The 18,203-nt window shown below is 35.4% G+C and overlaps 1 protein-coding gene across 2 annotated transcripts in view; it reads left to right on the plus strand.

Moving 5' to 3' along the window:
• Window positions 1–18,203, plus strand: part of PHKB (phosphorylase kinase regulatory subunit beta) — a 242,624-nt gene that overhangs the window by 15,597 nt on the left and 208,824 nt on the right. For both annotated transcript variants that reach the window (XM_045076026.1, XM_004744118.3), the window contains exon 3: window positions 17,020–17,109. In XM_045076026.1, the coding sequence (XP_044931961.1) occupies window positions 17,020–17,109 (90 nt within the window). The remainder of the gene's footprint in view (window positions 1–17,019; window positions 17,110–18,203) is intronic.

Consider the following 18,203-nt stretch of genomic DNA (forward strand, 5'->3'; position numbering starts at 1 on the left):
CACTCTCCAACTGTAGTGAGACAGCAGGAGAGTGCAGGGCCAGGGTGTTGCTGTGAGTTGTAGCAAGGGAGCTGGAGATGTAGGGCCAGCGCGTACCTGCCGTAGCGAGGCACTGTGAGAACACAGGGCCATGGTACACCTGCTTACTTTAGAAAAAGAGTTGTAGACTTCGGGGCAAGGAGCATGCCTGCCAACTTAATTGGGACAGTGGGAGAGTGCTGTTACTGTGCACGTTCTCCAGCTCTAGCAAGATAGTGGGAGAACTTAAGAATGGGGTAGTGCTGGCACTAGCAAGGTAAAGTGGGAGTGCTGAGAGGGCTCCCACCATCGCCTGTGTCCCCAAAAAGAGTCCCAACAGGCCCTAGTCCTTTGTCAGACACTAAGATTAGCAAATGAATCTCCATACATAGTGTAGGCGATTTTCAGACTTGGTTTCATGCTGAGTCATAGGAAGAATGTGTCTAAGGGAACCCTGTATGACTGGAATCTCATTTCCATGTACCCCTGTGCGTCTCCTAGACATAAACTCTGTTGGTTTTTCAAAGCCAAACATTTGGAGAGCTTATGTCTGTGATGCAGGTCCTAAGGATTGAGGTCCTGATGTGGAACACAAATGCTTCACTACTTAGTGAAGCTCTGTGTTTTTGAGATCCCTTCAAAAACTGGGTCACTGCACTGGGGATGAGGTTTTTGGTGAGACTATGTCTCTGTCTCACCTACCTACTTCAATGTGTACCTTTTATCCTTTGTTTTTGAGGAGCAGTTGTAGATTTGGTGTGTCCATGGTTGGAGGGATCTTCTATGCTGCCATATTTTAGTGTCCCCCCTAACCTCCCTGCACATGGAATTTTTCTATCAGTTTTTATCATTGTTTTTGTCAGTTCAGAGATCCTTGTGTTTGGTTATGTTATCTTGTTTTCATGGAAATACATAATGAAGCTCAATTAATTTGTTATACCCACTTAATCCCAATTCTCAACAGACTTGTAGCTTTGATAATAATCATTTGCGTAATAACTACAAGGATAAAAAAATCATAGCAGAATGTAAAGTTAATTATCATAATTTGAAGGAATAAAAACCATTTAGGGATTAGGTATTATCACTGGACTCTTTCTGCTGTGTATTACACTATACAGTATTAATATTTTACTTAACACCTGTATCAAATTTAAGCCTTTCCACAGTCTTATTCTATTTATTAAATACTTCTTGAATTTTTCCTCCCCTTTGCCTCCCTGCTGTTACTACCATAATTCAAGGGTCTTGGATGAATGTTTTAACCAAAACATTGGTTAAAATGGACTTTTAACCAATGGACTCTTGAGCCAAGGGCTCACCACTTATGCAGTCCTTCACGGTGCCAACAGAGTTTGTTATGTTAGTCACCATACAGGACATCTTTAATTTTTGATATAGTGTTCCATGATTCCCTGTTTGTGTATAACACCCAGTGCTCCACGCCACATATGCCCTCCTTAATACCCATCACCAGGCTAACCCATCCCCCCAACCCCCTCCTCTCTGAAACCCTTAGTTTATTGCCCAGAGTCCAGTCTGTCATGGTTCGTTTCCTCCTCTGATTCTCCCCCATTCATTTTTCCCTTCCTTCTCCTAATGTCCTCCATGCTATATCTTTTTAAAGGTTTGATCATATGATGCTCTTGCCTAAGCTTCCCCAACAGTTCTCTGTTATCGAAAAGATAAAAATGCAAACCTAGAACCTGTTGTTTAGCATCCTCCACTGTTAGATTTCTAGATACCTTTCCAATCACCCCTCCCTCTTGCATTTTCTTCTGTAGTGCTACTAATCTCTCAGATGGGGCATTTTCTTTCTTGCTTCTGCAACTTTATAGTGAGGTTCCTTCTGTTTTAGATAGCCTTTCTCTGAAAATTTTGTGTACTCCTGTAATCTTTTATTTGGTTCCAATGATCTCTTATCTTTACATATTTTCTGACTACCCCCTTCCTCTGCATCCCAGTTTTCATTGAATTGTTCTCCTTGTTCTTTGGCACCTCACACATGCTTCTTTTAGCTCTGATGTTCCTGAATTGCCATAATTATATATCTATCTCCTCTATAGGTCATGAATTCTTTAGGTTAGACTGAATTGATTATAGTTTTATATCAGTAGCCCCTCATGTAGGCTTGGTGTTGGGGTCTTAAGGTTGAATGAATCATTCTAGAAAGAATTAGTTCTGTTTTGATATAGAATAAACTTGTCAGCACTCTATATTGTCTAATCATTTCTCCTTCATGTTTGATAAATAAATTTTGGTGAATTGATTTTCTAGCTGTTTCATACTAAATATATTTTCCTTATTGGAGAAATCAAAAAAGGTTCAAAGTTCAAATTCAAAAAAAGAAATCAGTAAGTGATGCGAAATAGTGATCTTAGAGGATAGTAATTTCATGAGTTGGGCACTCTGATTGTTCTCTATACTTGTGGACAACATCTGCAGAGCCAGTCCTGCCTGGCTCTAGCTGCCTTTGTCTCTTTGCTTAAGAACCTTGAGCAATTTTTGTGTACTGAATTTTGCTTTCCCTGAAGTGAAGATATAAGAAATCATATAGATTGTTCATCCATGTTGTTATCAAGATGTCAGTCATCGGGGCGCCTGGGTGGCTCAGTGGGTTAAAGCCTCTGCCTTCGGCTCAGGTCATGATCCCGGAGTCCTGGGATCGAGCCCCACATCGGGCTCTCTGCTCGGCAGAGAGCTTGCTTCCTCCTCTCTCTCTGCCCGCCTCTCTGCCTACTTGTGATCTCTGTCTGTCAAATAAATAAATAAACAAAATCTTTTATAAAAAAAAAAAAGATGTCAGTCATCAGTAGCATGTTTATTTTTTCACATATAGAGAAGGACAACCCTATTTAATTGGCCTTGTCTATCACAGTATAGACTTTATCTAAGATACCAAAAAACTTGAACTTGGCATTTAAGTTTCAAGAATATGGAAATGAAAGACAGTGAAATGATACCCTTTTATTTTTTTTATGTACCCTTTTAAATGAAGTGGGAAGAAATTAGCTTCCTAAACATGCCCTCTAGAGTAAGTATAAAATTTTTCAGAATAAAGATGGTATAAAATATATTTCTAATAATACACTAGAGAAAAATCTCTCTTTTCATGGTGGACCTCTTCAAATCAAGTCTGTCAGTTATTATATATGTAACTTGTAGAAGAGAGCCCTTTTTATTCCTGTGCACTGCAGATGTCTTGAACTAACAGAAGTAAAGGGAAATGAAATCTTGGTAAAGGACAGTTGTGTCAGGTATAATGTCTGAAACAGATAATTTACACAGCTAATATGGACAAAGTGCAGTGATAAACACTAGAACTGCTTGGAAAACAACTTAGTGCTTTGGTAAAAAAAAAAAAGTTAAAGCAATATTTCTGATTTAAATTTTACTTGGAAGCAGGTTATATAATATTGCTGTGAATTTATGTTATTTTTGTAATTAGAAATGAAATTCTCAAGAGAAGACCTTAAATAATAAGTATATACTCATCTCTGTTTTGTTTTATCTCAAACAAACAGGCAAACAAGAAAATCAAAGCATACTTCAGTGTTTAAGCTCTGGCTCTTCCACTTGCTAGCAGTGTGACTTTTGAAAAGTCACTTAACCTCAGTAACTTTGCATCTATGAAATGGAAATAATAATGCTACCTCCATAATAGGTTTGCAAGGATTGAATGAAACCATGTTTATAAAGCTTTTAACATAGTACATTGCACATGACAAATGCCCTAATAATGTTAACTGTTTTTGTTATGATGCTGGTAATAATGAGATTATATTATTCCTTACCTTTTTGATCTCTTTGTGTTGAAAGTGGATTTATGTGTTTATATTCAGTCTGGTATATTGTCTGTTGAGTTTGGGTATCCTGGTAAATTATATTAACATTAAGCAATGTCCTTGTCCGGGACATAGAGGCAAGAGTAATTAATGTAAATTAGACAAAAATGAGACCCCTGAAGAGGGAGTCAGAAGATCTTGTTTCTGGTGTCAGTTCTTCTCTTCATTCTTGAACAAATTGTGAATTTCTTTCATAAAATAAGGGACTTAGACCATATGCTTGTTTCCATTCCTTTCTGCTTCAAAATATTATGTCTCTTGCCCATTGACTTCAGGGTAGTCAGGGGAGAATATTTACAGGGTTTCAGAACCTAGGCTGGGTGATTTTAAGGCAGATCTTATGAGAGGGGGATCTGGTTGGATTGGGCAGAGTTGATGACATGATAACTTTGGATCAGTTATTACAGTGATTCAAGGTCGGGAGGCAAACCTCAGTGAGCAAGATGTTAATCTTGATATTAAGCTGTTTTAATTGGTTCATAGTCTTACCTTCTAGGAGTTGTAGAATTGGATTTTCCTAAGACAACAAAGCCCCTAGTTGATTTTAATCCCCTCTTCTTCCCTGTCTTTTTCTCCTCTATTTTGTTTTTTGCAAGATGGAGTTACTACCTCTGTAGAGTCTTGGATCTCCTTAAAAATGGAGACTTCATTCAGCAGGTCTGAGATGAGGCCTGAAAGTTTGTAATTCTAGCAAGATCCCAGGTGAGGTCCTGCTGCTGGTGGTTGGATTACCATTGGGTTAGCAAAAGTCTACTAAGTACCATTCTTGTTGAGCAGTTTTTTATATCATCTTCATCTCTTATCTGCCTTATATCGAGACTCTAGATTTTGGGCTCTGAATTAAGCATCCTTATGTTCCCAATCTTGAACTTACTTTTTGGATAAATATGTCATGATCAGCATCACTGATTCTCATTAGGGACAACTCCATAGTTCCTGTGTGCGACTGTGGCTTGCTTCTGCAACTTCCTTTCACTAGTATGGCTCTCTGCCTCTATCAGTTTTGTAATCTGCTCCAGGCTTGGACTTTTGCCTCAATTTACCTGGACCAAGCCTTTTTACTTAGCTGAGCTGGGGCATTTGAATTGCCAGTTCAGGGCTCCCATTTTGAGGCTATTGCTGTACATTAATAACACAAGTTAAATTTTCCAGCAGATGTCATTAAAAATGACTGGGTATTATTCACTTTTCCTTCTAGTCTCTTTACCATACATGATTTTAATAGTTATATTTCATGATCCCTTTCATGTCCTAAGAACCATGTAGTAGTCTCCGTTTCAATAGGCAGCTCTGTTCAGGATGCAATGACCCCCTCATTTTTAGAGTTTTGTAGCCAAATGAATGGAAATGAGAGGCATAATTGGTCAGCACTGGAAGTTAAGCTCATTTGTTTTCCCCCAGAGTCCAGTTTATTTTCCCTAAGTATTTCTTTGAGAAACTAATGTGCTGATTGTTTTAAGATCTTTGCAGAGGCTTCTGATGGTAATGGTCATTTTGCTGGCAGGGTGGGGAGTGGGGAGGATCTGGCCTTTTTCATAACTCATGCAGCTTATCATTTAAAGCAGAAGGATGTCAGTTAACACTGACTTTAGATTTTTTTTCTAGTCATCCTTTCAAGATAATACTCAACAGTCTTATAGAATGAACATAAAAATGAGGGTAGGTGCTTCAAATAATACACTATAATTTTGTTTGAAGAGAAGAGGAAATAGCACAGTCTTCAAATTAACTACAAAAACCATCAAGTTCAAGGCTGATTTCCATTATGGCTTCATGTTACAGTAGTGGTTTAGTTTCATTTGCAATAGTATAAGCTGAATACCTTAAATATCCATTGTCATGACTCCTGTTTTCATTGCAATTTTTTGCTACAATAAAATCCTTATAACTAAATTATAATGCAAATTAAAGTACAACAAAATTTTAATAGTCTTAGTGTTCACCCAGAGTTACATTCTTTCAGTTTTGTATTACATAAAAAACTAACAGTCCATAAAACATATGGTAAAGTTAAGCTATACTTAGAATAGATGTGAAAAATTTTAAGCCAAAGTAGAAGGCTTGAAAAGTGTATTGCTTAATGAATACACTTAGAACTTAAAGAATGCCTATTCTGGTATTCAGTTCTTTAATGTTAAACATATGTATTAGAAAGTAGATTAATTTACATTTTAATATCTTCATTATTGCATGTGTGTGGCAGCCTAATACTCATCGTATACTTTTTTTTTTTTTTTTAAAGATTTATTTGAGAGAGAGAGCGAGCACAAGTAGTGGGAGGGATGAAAGAGAGGGAGAGAAATTCTCAAGCAGACTCTGTGAGTTCCAGGCCCAGTTTGGGGCTACATCTCATGGCCTTAACCTACTGAGCCACCCAGATACCCCACTCATCCTACACTTCTTAATGAGACTTGATTTTTCTCCCAAGGGTCTTAAGTTTGCTTTGTCTCCCCACAGACAGCATGTTTTTCTGGTGTGTTTGACAATTGGCTCTGATTAGACCTGGAGGTTGGTGGTGATTTATTAGTGAAATTAAGATTAGCTCTGAATAGTCATTCTTCAGAAATATTCATTTTGGTTATAAAATTTTATTGAAGACCTGTTAGCATCACTGTTATGTAGCAGAGGGTCACATTTCAGTGGTGCATTTCTCCCCTTTCTACTCTAAGTCATGCTTTCTCTTCTGGGTAGAGAAGTCGATAATCTTGGTTTCCTATAGCACTTGCACTTGGCACTAAACTATGTATAGCAAACCAAGGGTATTTTAATATAAGATATACAGTTCACATTCCACTCAGTTATCTTGTTGCTGTTTCTTAAAAGTTATTGATAATGTAAATTGCTGATTTAAAATCACTGTGTGGAGCATCTATTCTTGCATGAATCAAGATGTTAACCTGACAAAGCTAGTTAATCAAGCATTCCTTGATTTCTTCTTTTGTGACTAACCCTAAGCTAAGTGCTGGAGGAGATTTAAAGATTTAAGGATGGGAAAGGGAAGACAATTGGTATTTAATATACACTGTGCTAGTTGCTTTACTCAAAATATTTCCTTTAAGTCTCACAACAACTTTGGGAGGTTTTGTAATTCTTACCACTTCACAGATGAGAAGACCTATCTCAGAGAGAGAGTCCCAGTCCTGAAAGGTGCAAAGTATAACAGCTGTGATTGTAGCCAAGGTCTGTCTGTTTTCAAAACCCATGTTCTTCTCACAGCCTCTTAGATAACAAGATATTCTCCATTCAGGAGTTTCCTTACACTTTGGAGATGAGGAGGAGGGTCCGTAGAGAGCAGAGAGACCTTTCTTTTCCTTGCTTGAACTTTGAAGTTTAACTTTATTCTCTGAAGAGTGAAAGTTGGCTTTAACATATGTGGCTTGGATTCCATACAAGAAAGTTTGGTCAGTTTATTATTTTATTGCAGGTGCGTCTTAACAGAAGGCAGTTCATTAATGCAGACCCTTAGGATAGCCTTGGAACAAATCACCAAGGTGTGAGGGTATAGTGTTGGAAATGGCAGTGCCATCTCTGCCCTGTTTTACTTAGTGATCTAAATATCACTGCATTTTGGTGAGAAAATGAACAGCTTTCATTATCTACAAACTTTATTTTATGAACTGTTTACAAATTTACAAACTGTTTTTTAGTAGTATTTCCAGTTTTATTCTGGTTTTGAGTGTTTTTGTTACCATGGTAACTTACTTTGCTAATTCACAGTTTACAGTTTTTTTTTTTAATTAAAATTTAAGACCTCCTCTATTCATGCCTATTATATAAAGTGTTGTAAGGGAAATTTTTAATTAATAGTAATGACATTCATATTAAATGCATTTCTGAACTTTACCAAGACTAGAAATACAGGCCAGGCTTCATCAAAATGTAAATGATCAAGGGAAATGGGTCAGTTCCTTTTTTCAAAGTGCTGAATGGCTTGAAAGTACTTCTTTCATACTTGTATAGAATAACTTGTGACATAGCATAATGCCTAGTATCACATGTTTTTATCACTGTAGTAACAGAAGATATAATAAAGTTAAATATTTCTTGTAAAGACTGGGCATGGTATATAGTGAAGTTCTTTCTTCCCCCTTGGTGTACTTCAGTTATTATTGAACTAAAACTCTATCATTTAAGTCTTAGAAGTTTGCAATTTAAAATTTTTACTTGTACTGTAAGTATGAAATAATGATGCTGGGTTTCTCTGGAGAAATCTCACATGTCCAGATTAGCATTATCTTTTATATAGTGACCCACTTGTAAGTCTATATACATTCTTTCTAGTGATCAAATAATTTTTAATCATATTTCTTATGATTTCATTTAGCTCCTCCTTTATGAGCAACAGAAGAACAGAACAGAATATAAGAGAAGAGTAGAACAAGTTGAATTACTTTATGGTGACAACTTAGGTTATTGATTAATGGATCTTACTTTACTTCATCTGCCCTAATGAACAATTTTATTCATTGCAGCTGATTATGAGTAAATTTTGGAAAATTTTAGATATCAGAAATATTAATTTCGTTTGTTCAATAAATACTTTTGAGTGCTTACTGTTTACCAAGCACTGTTGGCACTGGTTATAACAGTAAATGAAACAACCACTTCAAGAAAATTTAACAACTTGTGCCACTTCTGAATGCATTTCTTTTTTTTTCCATAGAGAGGAGTTCCAAACACTTTTTTAAAGATTAGAGTTTTTGGAGTATAGCTCTTATCTCACAGAAATCATACGAATTCATGGTACATTATAACAAGGTATGCTACTAGACTATAAATAAGAACGGAAAATGAAATAGCTAATTGAGTGATTGGAATTCATAAGGTCAACACATGAAACATCAACTGGATTTAATATCCTTAAATAGATTTTATAGGCTATGCTCCTTTTATAAAGGTCACTGGAAGAACTTAATACCTTTTTATTAAAAATAAAATGGGAATAGTGGAGTGGCCTTTTCGCATCTTATTTGAATAAGTTGAACAGGCAAATTTTACTTCATTTTTATAAAGCTGTGTTATTTCATATTTGCCATTTCATATTTTACATTTAAAGTATATTTCTTACCTACCTTGCCATAAGAAACATGAAGACTTAAAAAGTTGAGGGTTCAGATGAACTGTGAAAATAAATTTGCATTAAAAATATACATTCTTGGGGCGCCTGGGTGGCTCAGTGGGTTAAGCCGCTGCCTTCGGCTCAGGTCATGATCTCAGGGTCCTGGGATCTAGTCCCACATCGGGCTCTCTGCTCAGCAGGGGGCCTGCTTCCCTTCCTCTCTCTCTGTGATCTCTTCCCTTCCTCTCTCCTACTGTGATCTCTCTCTGTCAAATAAATAAATAAAATATTTTAAAAATATATACATTATTGCATATATATGTATTTATTATTTTGAAGCAACCTCATAATTTTGAGGTTTTATAGTAGGGAAAAGACCATGCATAGAGTTTGTCTTCAAAGAGTCCTGTGTTCAAATTCAGCCTGTTATATATAATGACTTCTTTGTGCCTCTATGCCAACCTCAGAGCTTTGTTAGATGAGGAAATGGGATATTATGTATAAAGTATCTTCTATAACACATAGTATTAGGGATTCAAAATTTCCATTTATCATTAAAAAATTATATAACTAGTAAATGAATACAATTTTTTTTTTAAAGAGTGTGAGCAGCTGCAGGCCACAGAGGGAGAGAGGGAATCTTAAGCAGGCTCCACACACAGTGCAGAGCCTAATGCAGGGCTTGATTCCATGACCCTGAGACCAGAACCTAAGGTAAAATTAAGAGTCAGACAGTTTTAACCAACTTAGCCAACCAGGCACCTGTAAATGAATACCGTCTTATGTAATATTTAGATAATCAGAAATATAGAGAGTAAAAATCACCATCCCCTCTTGAGTAGTAACATTTTTAACAGTTTGGTGTGTATTTTTTTCCAGCATTTTAAAGTTCTTAGTTATCTGTATTGTATGCACATTTGTAAACATAACATGTATAGTTTTGCAACAGGTGGTATCATACCGTGAATCTTATTCTATGAAGTTACTTTTTCACACTAATTTTTAGGTTTTTCATGATATAAGAGATCTACCTCATTCCTTTAAACTGTTTCAAGGTATCATTGAATGGAAGTGTCACAATTTATTCATTCCCCTGCTGGGGGTACGTTTATTCCTTAATATTTTGAATTTTTGTGCATGGTGGAAGTGAACAGTAAAGAAAATCAGGGTTTAAGTTTTGGGGTATTTTTGTTCGTTTGTTTTGCAAGGGGCTATTGGTGATTTTGAAGGTGCTTAAACTGTGGAGTCATGTATAGTATATTCATATCTTTTAACTCTAAAAGTTAATATGTATACATGCTCAAGTTAGAGAAGTTTTCCACTTTGTCTAATTATGGAAGTCTGAAGAAGTGTTACTTAATCATTAATTCAGATGATGTGGTTGGGGCAGTAACAGGAGATAGGGTAGCTTGTGAGAAGAATATTGTAAAAGTGTTCATCACAAGTTTTCTGAAACATGTTTTTGTTAGCTTTTGTTCTTTTTCCTTCCTTCCTACCAAATATTACTGCCATCTACCACTTACTAGGTGTGGCCCCTATTGTCTATCAGCTTCTAATGTAGTATAACACATTAATCGAAGAGTGAAAATAACATGTTTTGTGACAAGGAAAAGCTATAATTAAAGTATTTACAAAGTGTTATAAGAACGCAGAAGATGGCCAAATTAACTGTGGGAATTCAAGAAGGCCTCTCTCTGATCATGTGATTCATCAAGTTCAGTTCAATAAATATTTACTGAGAACCTCTTAGTACCAGCCTCAGGGATATAGAGTAAGAATGTGTTGGAATAAATTGCCTCTTCTATAGTAGTATATTTCTTGCTTTTATCAGTGAGGAGTAAAAGAGAATTTTAAGATGAAGAAATTATCTTCTGAATTTAAAGATGTAACTTAAATTTTAAAGTTGCTTGAAAATACATTGTATTGGGAAAAGTTTTTTACATAATAAAAAGCTTAGCAGAAAATTGAGGGATGACTCTGTATATAATCTAGGAGTTGTCAAAAACCCTTTTTATTTAATATTTAAGTTTTTATTTAAATTCTAGTTAGTTAACATACAGTATAATATTAATTTCAGGTGTACAATATAGTGATTCAACACTTCCGTGCGATACCTGGTGCTCATCACAAGAGCACTTCTTAATCTCCATTGTCTATTTCACCCATGCCCCACTCACCTCCCCTCTGGCAACCATCAGTTTGTTCTTTATAGTTAAGAGTCTAAGGGCGCCTGGTTGGCTTAGTGGGTTAACCCTCTACCTTCGGCTCAGGTCATGATCTCGGGTCCTTCCTGGGATCGAGCCCCACATCGGGCTCTCTGCTCAGTGGGGAGTCTTTTTTTTTTTTTTTTAAGATTTTATTTATTTGTCAGAGAGAGAGAGAGGAGCGAGAGTGAGCACAAGCAGACAGAGTGGTAGGCAGAGGGAGGGAGAAGCAGGCTCCCGGCTGAGCAAGGAGCCCAATGCGGGACTCAATCCCAGGACGCTGGGATCATGACCTGAGCCGGAGGCAGCCGCTTAACCAGCTGAGCCACCCAGGCGTCCCTCAGTGGGGAGTCTTCTTTCTCCTCTCGCTCTACCTGCCTCTCTGCCTACTTGTGATCTTTCTTTCTCTGTCAAATAAATAGATAAAATATTAAAAAAAAATAGAAGAGTCTGTTTTTTGGTTTGCTCCTCTCTCTTAATTTTTCCCCCTTTGCTCATTTTGTCAAAAACCTTTTAAAAAGAAAGGAAAACTAAAACTAAGTTTGGAAAGAGATATATTTGACTCTTGGAAGTTTTTATATTGTAGTGTTAGTATACTAATGAAAGCTCAGGGGAAAATATTTGAAATGAAATATTAAGCAGCAAACAAAATACACAAAGAGCTTTCAGAAATTGATGGCAAAAACACTAACAAAGCAATAGCAAATAGCATTAGGATGTAGGCAATTCGCAGAAGAGCAAATCCAAATGGCTAGTTTGCAAAGATTTTCAGGAGCTCATGAATTCTATGAGACATGATGAACAAAAGTAAGACACTATCAGATTTGAAAAACTTTTTTTTTTATTTTTCGAGAGAGAGCACAAGGAGAGTTGCAGAGGAAGAGGGAGAGAGAGAATCCCCAGCAGGCTCCATGCTCATTGCAGAGCCCAATGCAGGGCTCAATCTCATGACTCTGAGACTATGGCCTGAGCCAAAATCAAAAGTCCAACACTCAACCAGCTGAGGCACCCAGGTGCCCCTGGAAAAACTTCTATAAGAATGAAGCACTTATATCTAGTAGGAATAGGAATTGTTTTAGCCTTTAGAAAAAATGCAGTTTGCCATTATTTTTAAAATAGTACATTTATTCATGAATTTAATACTACTGGGAATTTAGATTAAAGGCAGGCAAACTTCTAAAAAGGGCCAGATGGTTAAAAAATTTTAGGCTTTTGCAGACCATTTGGTTTTTGTAACAACTGCTCAAATCTACATGACATCACTGAATGCAGAGTTGGAAAGAAATATGTTGTAACATGCTGTTACATAGTATTTCCAACGTACAGATCTATAGGTATAAATCAATTCAAGAGCCCATATAACAGTAAAATGTAGTAAAATTGGAAGTGATGAGTTTTGAGTATTTATTACCTTTGTTTTTAATAATTATCATTGTAAGTTTTTGTAATTTTATTTTCATGTATTTGTTTTGTAACCAGCTCCCAAAATTCCTGAAAATTTAATACTTGACTCTCTCCAGCGAGTATTAGTTGGTTCTAGCAAACTACTGGTTGTATCTATGTATAAGGATATTTTGCAGGATTGTTTTTGATGGCAAAAATAGAAAACAAATATATACTCACTGAAAGAGGAATAATTGAATAAGCTGTACTGTATTAAAACCCTGGAATCAGTCAAAGAAAGAATCATTGCCTTTTTTGATTTCCATGTGTGATGTCAAATGAGAGGAGCAAGAGGCAAGGAAGGGTCTATTTCATGACTCCATTTTTATAAAACAAGCTTTGAAAGACTCTTCCCTCATTTATGCATATGTGTTTCGTCACATAGATAAGGAAAAAGTATGGTTACCTGGGAATGAGGACAGAAGAGGGCAAGAAGTGAGATAAAGGAAAAAAGAATGATAAAAACAGCCTATATGCTATGACTCCACATGTGGTAAATTTTATTCATGTTTACAAATATTGCTTAAAGAAATGCTTGAAAGGAATGCACCAAAATGTTAACGATGCCTATTTTAGGCTGGTGGAATGTTGTATTTTTTTAATCTGAAAAGAACTTATTTTAATTGAGGGAGAAGATCAGAATCCTATAGGCCTTTCTAAGGATTTAGGTTTATAATAAAATTTCCTATTTCGTAAAAGGGCATATTTGGATCTGTGTTCAATAAAATGTACCCTGTTAGCTATATCCTTTCTTCCCCTAAACCTTTTCATGTGTATCACTTCAAAAAAAAACCTTGGTATGTAGTATCTTGTTCCGTAAGACACGTGTATAAGCTTTGGAGCTATGATAATATGTCTGTAGGTTTGTATATATGTTTATGACTTCGTGTTCTCCTAGATTTCAGTTGTTATCTTCATATTTAGATGGTAGTTCATTATTTGCAATTGCTATTATTTTCAGAGATTGCAATGCAGGAGTTTCCTGTTCTCTTAGCCCCAGAGGGGGACTGAATTTTCCTATCCTTTTTCTTTTAAGAAACTCACTACTCTAATTTGTGTTACTCTTATTCAAAACCTTATCTTACGACTAACCTATGAATCCTGGTAGCCTTCTAGATGTGGAATTCAGAGTTTTTTGCATACACTGCATGTATTAACTGAATGAATAAATAATGGTATTTATCTTGGTCTATCACCATATGTAGAAAAATGATAAAGGTACTTAAGGGTTCATGAAAGCCTTGATTAATAACATTTTTGTGTAGACCCTATTAAAGGACTTTCAATCATATACTGAAAAATTGTATGCCCAAATAATAGACAGTTGATACTGTTTCGGTTTGCTGATCTGTTTTCCATCTTGACTTCCCTTTTGAGTCCTTATTTTTATTCTTTTAGTGGTTGCTATTTGAATTACGAGTGCTGTTTTATGATTGCTTAAGAGCCTCCCCATAACACTCAGAAAGCTTCTTGGTGTTTCATGGAGCCAAATTCGTAAAATTTGTACCTTTATTGTGTTCTTAGTATTGTTTTCGTCTCATGGAAATTTTTTTTAGGAAACTCCTTGTTTAATCTCCTAAATAATAAGCCTTTCCTCTTTCATGATAAAGCTAAATATTAATCTTCAAGAAACAACTTCTGCCTCTCCTTGTATTGTTCTTTGTCAGTGAATGTCTTTGGCAATAATGTGTTCTGAAATGAAGAGTAGATTGATTGTATTTTCCTAATACCAAGAAAACTGACAGGGAAAAATCAGAATGAACATGTTTAAATTCATTTTTACAAATTGGAAAAAGATAATTTTATTTTACTTTGTGATGTTTGAATATAGGCATAATTCAACTGGGATAAAACATAAAAGGAAAAATTCACATTTAGATACTTCATTTCATTTTGAACTCTAAACATTTATTAATGTTTTCTGTAATTTTGAATCTTTTTCATTGTCTTTGGGAATTCATGTTCTATTGATTGCTTTCTCCTCCACATTTTTATTTGTATTGAAGCTTTTCAGGTGTCTAATTTTTTTTAAGATTTTATTTATTTATTTGACAGAGATCACAAGTAGACAGAGAGGCAGGCAGAGAGAGAGAGGAAACAGGCTCCCTGCTGATCAGAGAGCCTGATGTGGAACTTGATCCCAGGACCCTGGGATTATGACCTGAGCGGAAGACAGAGGCTTTAATCTACTGAACCACACAGGTGCCCCTAGATGTCTAATTTTTGTTTAAAATGTTACCATTGATTACTTTTCCTTTGACTCAGATTTGTGGTACTTTTTGCCATAAATTATAAGGAACATCCTTGTTTAATTTTCAGTTACTTCAGAAACAATACAATGGTGATCACTAAAATACTAACATTTATCTAGGCAAGCTGTTCTTAATTCACCATGGGTTTGCTTTGAAGATGGAAGAAAGTATAAGAAAATATTGGTTCTTAGTGAGTTAGGTGATGTTACTTTTATACTTTTCTGCATGCTTTGAACATCTCTTTTAGCTCTTACTACAGAGGTATTTATTTTTCTGTAAAATCTGGTTTTCCTTTTGTTTATCATAGCTTTAATGAAACTCCATTGGTGATTTCATTGCGGAACATTAGATATCAGAATCATTTTAATCTTTTTTGGGAGTTGAGGGGCACCTTAGATGTAATAGCACTTTTAAAAATAAATATTTTTTACCCTAAAACCATGATACAATGACATTAAAACAGTATTTGAAAATAAATTCACCTACAATTATTATGGTAGATACAAAGTTGGATTTTAGTTTTTTATATTCTACTTCAATTTTTATCCATATGCACATATATTGTTTTACCTATATGTAATGAAATTATATGCAATTTCTGATGGTTTTTTTTCTTAGCAAAATATTAACATTTCTAATAAGTAAAAATAGAAATAACATGCATTCCCAGTCCTTCCACCCAGCAAAGGTGTCTCCTTTAATCTTTGTATATGTGTATTCACAATTTAAAACTTCTGATGATATATATCTGATTCTATTTTATTAATTATTGAATGAGCTTCACAGAGAGGTTGTAGACTCCCAGAGCTTAGCACCTACCTTGTAAGCAGTGGCCATATTCCTTTTTCCAATCTGCCAGGCTGCGCATATATTTATACCTACCCAGAGCTATTGAATGCAGGGAGGTAGAAGCCATGGCCAGATCCTTGCCTCTTGTGCAGGAGTTCCTGATGCTTTCCTGTCTAGGTTGATAGGCCTCCCCATTCTTCTCTGGGGGACCATTCTGGTTGATGTCATTATCTTTTTTAGACAATCTCTTCAAGTCATTTCATATTCCTGTTTTGTTGCATAAATCACCTCTCTTTCCACCAGAGGATAATGAGATTATTGCCTTAATATATAGATCTTTCCTTTCTTCCTTCATAGTGTTTATCTTCTCCCTAAACATAAAGGGATTCCAAATACCTAAGTTTTATACTAGCTTAGTAGGCATAGCACTTTTATGAACAGAAATGCTTTAATTTTTTTTAGAAAAACATTCTTAATGCATGCCAACACAGTCCCCTTCTAACCCTAGGTAAATTTAAGGGGCACTCTTGTGCTATGTTGATAGGCCATATTATGTATATTACCTGAATCCAGTGGTGGATTAGTTGTGACCTTGAGATGTTTATAATTTCTGAGTGCTTGGAACAAGAATGAGAGACAGTACTTAGTCTGATGGCTGGAGGTTCAGGTGTCTTCCTTTCAGTCAGTAGTTGAGAATGCGCACTAGTCAAGTGAACAATTTTCTGTATCCATTTTGTGGCAAATTATCATGATTATTATGTATTCTGTAGCTTTTGAGCAGTATGCTCTGCTAATACGTTGGAGTAGTTTTCATGGCTGAGAAGTAGAAATGGTTTCTGCTTTAGTCCAGATAATAAGGCATGAGTTTTATCTACCTAGGAGAAAGTAGAGGCTTCAGAATTTCAGTATGAAAACTATCTGAATATTCATGGAGTGTATGACTTTAGAACATGTTAGCATTCTCTTTTTCCTTGAGGTTTTTGGGATATGATCATTTGACAGAAAGCTGCCTGATCATGAGCATAAAGAATAAGTTTTGGATTTCAGAGCATTCTAAGTAGATATTTCTCAACAGGAACTGAAATTATTGAACTCACGACTAGCACATAAGTATTACTGGTATTTGAATTGTTGGGATCAGTATATGTATATATATATATATGTCAGTTAGATTAACTTCCAGGGGTGAGGGTGGGGTTTCCGTAACATTTAAAACTCTTCTATACTTGTTGCAAGGGCGATTTCTTCTCTCTTCTTCCCCTACCAAAAATTTGACCAGTAATACAATGTAGTAGTTCACATATAAAAATGAAAATTAGATTAAGTAGTGCTTTTTCATTTATTTAGAAGTTTTCTTTGTTTATCTCAGTGAAAATGATTGCATTTGTGGGTTTTCATTTTTCTTTTAGGCTCAGTTTATGAACCTCTTAAAAGCATTAATCTTCCGAGACCTGATAATGAGACTCTTTGGGATAAACTGGATCATTATTACAGAATTGGTAAGCAAAATTTGAGGAAAATGTGTCCTTAGGTAGTTAACATTAGTATTTACCCTGCCTTCTATTGCATATATTATATGCATGATGATATTCTTTCATTGGGATGTTGGGATAGTGTCATTGCTGAGGCAGCTATATATTCCAATTGCATATTGATACTGGGACTATGAAAGAATTCCAGCAAGTCATCTGTCCCTTGAATAATTTTTAAAACCATCACCAATGTCCTCTGTGTCCTTTTAGCCCTCCTAAACATTACCAGATTTGAGAACTAGAGGCTGCTTCTTGATTACTACTTTACATAATGATTTTGTAGAAGTGTTCCTTCCTCATTTACCTATACTTGGTTCCCAAGTAGTCCTAAGGCTTTTGTATCTATTTCTAATTCACTGAGAGACACAAGATAACCTCAGGTTAGTATTACTAAAAAAAAAAAAAAAATGGTTCCCTATTTTATTTGTTATTGTTTTGCCAAAGGCAGCCTGGCAGATTCTGCTTTTGAATGTGAGTAATTGACTTGGAGATATGTATGCACGGGATTCCTCTTTGTTCATCAGACTCTAAGTTAGAAAAGCTTATTAATTTTTGCCAGTTTTCTTCTTGTGCTATTTATATGGACTTGTATGGAAAATAATATTAAATTAAATTAATTTATTTCCCCTAAGATAAGGGTTTTTTGTTGTTTGTGTTTAGCTCACGTAAAACCTTAATTCATGTTATTTTGGTCACAATTTTGGAATGTATTCTTATGTGGCCCTTCTATTATCATTGTAGCCATGACTAGATAAAGAAATTTAAATACCTTTCTAAAGAAATGCCAGTTGTTTACTTCAGACTATAAGGACTAATTCTTTGCTCGGGGAAAAATGATAAATATACTGGTATTCTGAAAAAAAATGGTAATGATAACATCAGTTTTGTCTGAGAAAAAGAAAAAGAAATTCTTTAAGTCTTTGAAGGAGAAGAGTGCTTTAGGTCCTTAAAAAATTGCTCTAAAAAAAGGTGGCATATGCCAATCTAGATTAATTAAATGTATTTTATGGAAAAACAAATTTATAGTTAGGAAAAAATAACTTTTAGGAAATGTAGTTTTG

This window comes from Mustela putorius, unplaced genomic scaffold, assembly GCF_011764305.1.
Source record: "Mustela putorius furo isolate JIRA1106 unplaced genomic scaffold, ASM1176430v1.1 tig00000174_pilon_pilon_pilon, whole genome shotgun sequence".
NCBI classification, from domain to species: domain Eukaryota; kingdom Metazoa; phylum Chordata; class Mammalia; order Carnivora; family Mustelidae; genus Mustela; species Mustela putorius.